This window comes from Poecilia latipinna, unplaced genomic scaffold (genome assembly GCF_001443285.1).
Source record: "Poecilia latipinna isolate Pla-1442-1.1 unplaced genomic scaffold, P_latipinna-1.0 Scaffold295, whole genome shotgun sequence".
In the NCBI taxonomy this organism is placed as follows: Eukaryota; Metazoa; Chordata; class Actinopteri; order Cyprinodontiformes; family Poeciliidae; genus Poecilia; species Poecilia latipinna.
In genome coordinates this window covers 159615-167914 of record NW_015112911.1, presented here as the reverse complement: position 1 = coordinate 167914, position 8300 = coordinate 159615, and the positions used below count along the sequence as shown (strand labels likewise).

At 38.9% G+C, this 8300-nt stretch overlaps 1 protein-coding gene across 1 annotated transcript in view; it reads right to left on the bottom strand.

The window, feature by feature from the left end:
* The window catches only part of LOC106948584 (arf-GAP with dual PH domain-containing protein 1), a 35844-nt gene that overhangs the window by 9230 nt on the left and 18314 nt on the right, over positions 1-8300 (bottom strand). The window contains exons 3-6 of the mRNA XM_015034334.1: positions 7147-7238; positions 3721-3803; positions 515-627; positions 276-422 (exon numbers count right to left, since the gene is read on the bottom strand). Coding sequence (XP_014889820.1) covers positions 276-422; positions 515-627; positions 3721-3803; positions 7147-7238 — 435 coding nt within the window. The remainder of the gene's footprint in view (positions 1-275; positions 423-514; positions 628-3720; positions 3804-7146; positions 7239-8300) is intronic.

Below are 8300 nucleotides of genomic sequence, written 5' to 3'. Positions count from 1 at the left end.
TCTGGAGTAGGAACACAATGGCCATATTGGTAAAACTTCAGATTTTTGTGAAATACTGGACTGAAATTCACATAACTTTTTGTCCAGCTTTGTTTTTATTCTAATTGTGTTGACAAGAAAATGCACTTCTGGTAATTTCTTTTGCATTTATTTACATTTATATTCTCCAAATTTTGCTCTTCAAGATTTTCCAGAGAATTTGAAAAGCCAAACATTGCAGCACATTACTCACTCACCAGACACAGGTTTATCAGTGTGAGATTATAAGACTGTACCTTAGCGTCACTGTGGTAGACAAAGATGTTTCTTGTGCTGTTGTCTTTCAGGTAGGTGATCTGCAGGCCACAGGGATTCCCTATCTTGGCCGGCTGGAAGGTCGCGTTGAGCGTTTCGATTTTCATCACTGCCTTGGGATCTCTGGCCTGGATGGAGGCAGGAACAGTTCGCAAAGGTTTCACACAAGCGCCGCTTTTCAAAAAATGTATTGCCAAGTCAAAACTTTGACATCGCTTACGTCTTGCTTGTTGAAGTACTTAAGCGCTCCCTCCCTTTCCGACAGGACAAACTTTCGACTGAGGAACTGGCCGTTGTCTCTTCCTCGTTTCCATAGAAACCCTTCTCTGTACCCTGAATAGAGAGAGGGAGGTGGAAGGGGGAAAAACTGTTTGAAGGGAGGACGGCACTAAACCGTCTTTAGAAGACGTTTGACAGAAGAGTCATCTGCAGTAGAAAGGAAAAGGTAAGGCATTTCAACCAGCTTCTGTCGGATGGGATGTCTTTAAAGATGACAATATAAATAGTAAAGAGTGCATGAAATGGAGAGTAAACACAGAGAATGAGTCAGCAGACGTTCTCTTGTCTTGACTATCAACCGTCCTGTTGCATGTGATGTTGTCATGATGAGCCATTTTATCTACAGCCCGTAAAGTCGCCCCTCCTCAGTCTATTTCAGTAGATGGCTCTGCCCACACAGCATCCTTTTCTTCCATTTCTATCAGGCTGTGAAGTGTTGTGTTTAATCCTGACCCATTTTAACAGAATAAAGCTTTGTAAAGGACGATCAGGCAATATAATCTGGAAAGAAGGGGCTGGTTTATATTCCAACCACGTCTCCCGACGCTGAACGGTTGTTTTCCTGATTCCCACAACAACACCATCAGAAACATGTACGTGAATCTAAAGCGGTGAGACCGACTATGCAAATTACAGACAATAAATCTATTTCTAGAAACGGCAGAGAATGTGTTGTAAACATTTGCTGGAACATTGCATGAATCGGTGGTTTGTAGAATCTAAATCTAAATCTGTCTTAGAGAGGGAACTGAAACTTGTCAGGATTTTTTTTTTTTACTTTACTGTTGTTTTACACCAGCTTTAAATAGATGGAAAATTTTAATTTTGGTCTCCTGATGTTTGTAAAACAGCAGACGGTGGAACGTGAAGCAGTTCGCAGTGTTACGGCCCCAAAATACAGCACTTAAACAAACGCTTGAGAGAAATCTACCCGATTTCTAAAGCGTATACGTTTAAAGAAACGTAAAGAGATGTTGCGTTCTTTATATTTTGAATTCATTTCTTACATTTTTGGTTGAGGGCAAATTTGGTCATTTCAGAACAATTTCCTGAATTACTTAAAGTTAAGATATCACCATATCACCATCATCATTATATCACAATATGATAAAACATAGTGATACTGTACATGCGGTTCCCCATCTAAAACGTCAAAACTTGTCAACTTAATTTATTTTTGCTCGTGTAACAACTCACATCCTAGATGCTATTTTCATGTCTTCATTGCCCCCCTACATGCTTATTCTCCACTTCCTTCTTCATCACCATTGATGAGCTGTTTTTCATTCTCCTGCTCTGCGGTCTGTTATCTCTGCTTCGCGACTTCCTGACTCAAAACATTGACCTACACAGGCATTACCTCATGGATCAATCGCCCATCCCCACCATCAACTCTTTCCTCACCGCTTTCTCCTCCTGTCCTTTGCATACCATCGCTGTTGGCGGTCTGGGTCATATTACTGTATATATAGTCGATTTCAGCCACCCACTAACACACACACACACACGCACACACACACACACACGGGCGCTCAAAGAAAGGCTGAGTTTTCACACCACAATGCTCAAAAAAGGGAAGAAGGACGGAGAAATGAACAAATAAGAAATGACAGAATGATTCATTCAATCCTACGTGCTTTGCTTGCTTGCGTGTGTGTGTGTGTGTGGGTGTGCGTGCGTGTGTGTGTGTGTTCGACACTGTTTCAATAAAAGGGTGAGGTCACTGAAAGCCAGTCAGAGTGGACTATCCCATCACTATGATGTGAAACGTATACCAATAGAGACACTTGATCACAGACCAACACAAGTAGAGTACTTTTAGTCCCAACACACACACACACACACACACACACACACACACACACACACACACACACACACACACACACACACACACACACACACACACACACACACACACAACCAGCAGAAATGCACTCACTGTTTTAATAGCAGTTCCCCTCTTCAGCAGTGACAATTGCGATGTCACTGCTTCAATGGGCGTTCAACCGGCAAACGTATACACACTGACCACTTAGCAGAAGACAGAAAGTTTGAAAGACGTCAATGGACGTTTCAGGGTAATTGAATCTCTGAAAGCCGGTCGTCACCAGGAGACGACGGTGCAAGGAGTTTTCAAGGATTTGCTTATTGGAGGGTGAACGACGAGAGCCTGACACGGCGAGTCCCTTTCTGGATGGAGGGTGGGCATGTGAGTCCAGTCAGACGTAAAGTCAGAGTGTGTGTTTGCTTTAACAAAAACAAAGAAAAAAACTACAAATGTCCGGGAAAATCAGAGTTATTCCCAGATTTTTAAAGACTGGCTTTACATTTTCAACCTAAATGTCACCAGGGTTCCCCCTAGAGCATTATTAGCCTGGAGGGCCACCAGGCTTTACTTGTGCCCCCACCAGGCTAAGTCTTTTTAAAATGTTTGCATTTTTAAGACTTTATAGTTGGTGTTCAGGTATTAATTTTCCAATCGTTCAATAACACATAATTATCGAGTGATATTTTCAAATTTCCTGTCAACTTCAAACATTTTTTAAACTCAAAAACTTGACAGGCCGCTTGATGAATGACCACTGAGAGCACAACCACCAGGCTTAGCAAGTTTTCTGGGGGAAACCTTGTTCACGTTACCATATGTTTATGGTACTTTACTAAGCTAATTAGCTTCATATCTCTTTCACTGAGAATACAGCCAGAAGGAAGCATGAATACTGCAAATACTGGTTGCTAGTCTCATACTAAGGTTGCTATTAATAGTGCTTTGATACAAATATAGCGGTCAAAGTGTGAACTACACTTGGTTCACAAGGAGGTGATTGCTCACTTCCATGAACCACATGTAGTTCACACTTCGACCATGAGCAACCTTAATATGAGAGGCACATATATCAACCAAAATTTACAGTATGCAGACTTCCCTTTTACTGTATTCTCAGTGAAAGGAGGTATGAAGCTAATTACCGTAGCGCCTAAAAGGCTGAGTCACATGTTTCAAAGTACAGATAGATCTAGAAAATGTAGGAAGTGGAAATGGACTCCATAGGTTCACATTCACTAATCTCTGCCTTCATGATGATACACACACACACACACACACACACACACACACACAAAAGCTTTTCTTACTGCACATACCTGCAGAGTAAGGCTCCTGCTTCTCGATGAACTCAAACTCGTTTCGTTCGTACTTGGCTCGGATCCACTGCTCCCTCAGCAGCCTGGAGACCCAACGAAAAGCCACGGTTAGCATTTAGGGGAACTGCACACACATCTAATGTGATCTGCGCCATGACCCGGTGCTGCTGATCACTGGTTTATTTTCATTATGAAGTTCTTGGGAGTTTTCAGTCAGCAGCAAAAGACTCTACATGTAAAAGCAGTAAGGATGATTTTCCCTCTCTCTCTTGCAGACAAATAAAAAAAATAAAATACAAATGCAGTAAGTTCATCACCATGCCAACAAGGTCTCTCATCTGATTTCCTCTCTTCATTTCATTCTCTCCTTTAGACTCAAAATCTGTTTTATCCCGCTTTTTTAAAAGTATTTCTGCATTTATTTTACTCTCCTTTGTGTTGAGAATAAAATCACCCATTCTGTCAGCAGAATGAGATAAAACCTTTTGACTGGAATCCTTTGAAAGATCCTCCAGTGACACTGGAACTTGAGCACTAATCCCTAGTGGTGCTTACGGGGAGGTGATAAGGCATTTCTCCTTTCATCTGAACCGTCAGAAATGAGAAAGGAACACTCTTAGCTCCTGGTTTTGTCTCTTTGCTTTAGGCCTTTAGGAAGGAAGGCACATGAGGTAGACGAGTCTCACATTCCAAAGAGTCGGACTGAAAAGTGCAAAAGCGCGTTCTCACCCATTGAACATTTTAACGATTTTTTTTTTTATGTAATATAAACCCTCATGAAGCGATGTATTACAGTGAAATGGAAGTAAAATGAGAAATTTAGCCCAACTGAGTAATGTTTCGTAGGATAATCTTTACTTGGACCTGCAGCTACCAGCTCTGTACATCTAGAGATGGAGGCTAGCCACAGATTCTGCATAGGATTTAGGTCTGGACTTTGACACATGAACATACTTTCATCAGAATATAAGCAGACATGATAACATATAAGCTAACGTTAGCTTTTTAGCTAATTTAGATTTAAAAGCCAAAACTAGCATGCTGAACAGATTAAGTTAATAATACTCAGCATTTTGGTTTAAGTCAACATGACAAGCTAACATTAGCCCTTAGTTAATTTGGATATAATTAGCTTATATAAAAATAAAAGTGAACTTACTGCATGGACTAAGATAATATTACCCAACATGCTATTGTAAGTCAACGTAACAATGATAGCATTTAAGCTAACATTAGCCTTTAAGCTAATTTGCGATTAAAAAACTAAAGTGAACTTACTGCATGGACTAAGATAATATTACCCAACATGCTATTGTAAGTCAACGTAACAATGATAGCATTTAAGCTAACATTAGCCTTTAAGCTAATTTGCGATTAAAAAACTAAAGTGAACTTACTGAATGGATTAAGATAATATTACCCAGAATGCTACACAAGCCAAGATGAGAATGAGAGAATTTAAGCTAACATTAGCTTTTTAGCTAATTTTACCCGTTTCTTCACTCTTCAGATTACTCAAAATATTATCTTATACTTAAGCTCACTAAGCAGGATATGCAGGACTTTTTATACTGCTAGGATGTTCTTTTAGCATTGACTTTAAATGTTTTTCTGTAAGAAGATTTTCAGATGTGTGTTTGTACTGTTTCACTTTTCTTTGCTGCGTCTTTCTATTTTATGGCATTTCAGCAAGTGCTCTGCAGTTGACTTCAAATTGTGAATGTTGACGACATTCTGCCTAGAGCATACACATTGTAATGTGAATATTAGTTTATTTATTGGGTTTCATATTACGTCTTGATTGAAGTGGATCAAATGAACATAATTTTTTGAGCTGACCAGCAGGGTGGCGAGATTTATAACCTTTTCCTTCCACTTCACATATGTGCTACTTTGTGTTGGTTTATCATAAAATATTATGTTAAAACTCTTTAGCTTGTGGTAACAATGTGATAAGTACAAGAAAAACAGTTTTGCAAGACACTGGACGTTTTTATGCTCTATACCATATTTCAGCCGCCAGGCAATGTAATTTTTTTTAGATCCCAGTATGGTTGAAAGTTTTAGATTTTAAACAGGAAGTGGTCTGAGGAGGAGCTGTGAAAATACTTATTACTGGCCTTTTTATAGACAAAAAGAGGAAAAGGAAGCAAGGAGACCTGCACAATGAGAGGTGTGAAGGAGTGCACATTACCAGCATGTGTGTTCGCACAACCTTGGCATTTACACAGTGGTGTAAATAGCATGGTAGATAATATAGTAAGGAGGACATGAAGACTACATGCAACAACACAACTATAAAAACGGACCCCTTAAAGAAATTATTAACCATAAATATAGTGTTTTTTATGGCACTATTTGAGAGAGGAACATTCTTCCTGACACTGGAATACTTGAAATGACAAACAATGTTTGGTCTAACATCAAATAAAAGTAAAAACCATACATAAAAGAACATAATAGTTATGAATACTTAATAACTTTTTTATTTGTACTATATGGTTGCATTTCTTTACTACATGAAACTAGGAAATAAATTCAGGAGCAATATCTAAACAAGAAACTCCCACTATAACAAGATTTTTGTTTTTTTCTAGTGGAAACACAATGAGAAGAAGGAGAATGAGAGTGAGCCCGTTTATGAATTTTTAAGAAATCGTAATCTATCAGTGGAACATATTTTTACATCTTGGTAAAAACAACAAATGTTCTCTTTTTAAGATATAAAACTCATTGTAGCAAGAAGGTGTTTTATTTTAATGAGATTCTGCTCCTGAATTGATTTCCTAGTTCTGGCAGTTAAATGCTTCCGTAGCATTCTATGCTAATGGCTCGACCACTTTTACCATCAAGTACAGCTTTTCTGCTTTTCTCCTGAGCACATGCTCTTCTGTGTTTCAATGCAGCTCAACTGTCTATTTCACAAATATTTCAGGTTTCTTTTCAGAGAACAAAACAATGGCTAAAAATGTGAAACAATGTTTAATTGTTAATGACGTTACGTCATACAAATCTGATTTTTTTTTTGTTTTTAGCACTGACTCATTTCACCAAACCTTTGCTTGCATAAAAGCTGTTATTCTTGCTATCGTCACATGTACGCTCTGCAAAGGCGACAAAAAAAAAGAAGTGACAGACTGAAGACTGGCGTGAACACAGAGTAACATGTTGACCGTGCAGCTAGCTCAATGTTATCTCACCCCATTTCCGAGAAGGAGCATGGCTGAATCCGATTTTTTTTGGTCACTCTGCAGGGACTCGTTCTTTAACAGAACGCAGCTTAATCAATCCAGCCTGAACAAATTTCAGTCTGTCCAGCTCCTCAGATATAACTTTATTTTAAATTTTAAAGTTGTTGGACACAACTTTTCACAACACAGCTCATAATTTAGGTTTTGCCTCACTTCTGAAAAGAGGTGTCCTTACTTGCAGTCAGTGTGTGTTGGTCTGTAGTAGAAAGCAGGAACCTTCTGCTCATACTTGGCCTTCGCGGCGCCGTTTCCCATAGCAGCCATTAACTGCAACAGAGACAAAAGACATGAGCTAGTTATGAAATGTTCAACGTTCTTGTTATTTTTACTGGTTCTTCTTTTTATTTTTTATTGAGTATTTAATCTGAAAAATCACATTACTTTTTTTCTTAAAATAGAAAGTAAGAATGACAGAATTTTGAATGCCTTAAAGTGTTTTTATTTTCGTTTACTGAACTCAAATGCAGGAATATTATTTAGTATATCATATTAAAAATATCTACGTCAAAAAAAAATAATTTTGGGAGGTGAAAAACATCAGATTATGTTGAAGATTTTCAGCTGAGATGTTCAGAAAGCAGGTTTTAAGAGAAGAAAACCCTCATTATGCCTCCTGACCTCATTTCCTCCATTGTATGTTTTACTCAAAGACAACCCCCGACCCCCGCTCCTCTGCTCCTCTGCTCCCCTGCAGGGATCTGACAGGGACGCAGCGCCGCGGCGGCGGGGCAGTCAATCACCAACACTGATTTCGACAAAATCCACAAAATTTTACAAGAGACCCAACTGTTGACGAAAGATGACGTGTTTCACACTCAGGATGCAACATTTGTGACATTGTTGGCGCCTCTCCTCCACAGCAAGTGGGCCGATCCCGCGCAGTGAGTCAAAGTAATCTTTAGAGCGTGAGATTTTAGTAATTTTAGAAGATTATTGCACATGAGCCAGTTATTGCCACACTTAATGCTGTAAAACAGGCGACAAAAGTCTTTATGCTTTTTATTCTTTTTAAGCCCTGTCCATGTTTTTCTGGGGTATAAATATAACGTTACACTAAGGGAAAAACATAAGAACATGCAATTTAATTAAGGCTGACATGTGTTGGTATTCCACAGACACTTACAAACACCTGCAACATTAAAATGTTTAAAGACTCAGTATTTTTGTTATATTTTTTAGCTTTACATCATATTATGATGTTATTCCCTCATCAAATACAAACCTAGAGTGCTGCCTTGATTCTGTCATGCGTGTTTGAGACATCTTTTAAACTCCCACGGCAACCATTCAGCAGCGGACTCCTTCAGACTAGCCAGCAGCAATTAGCAA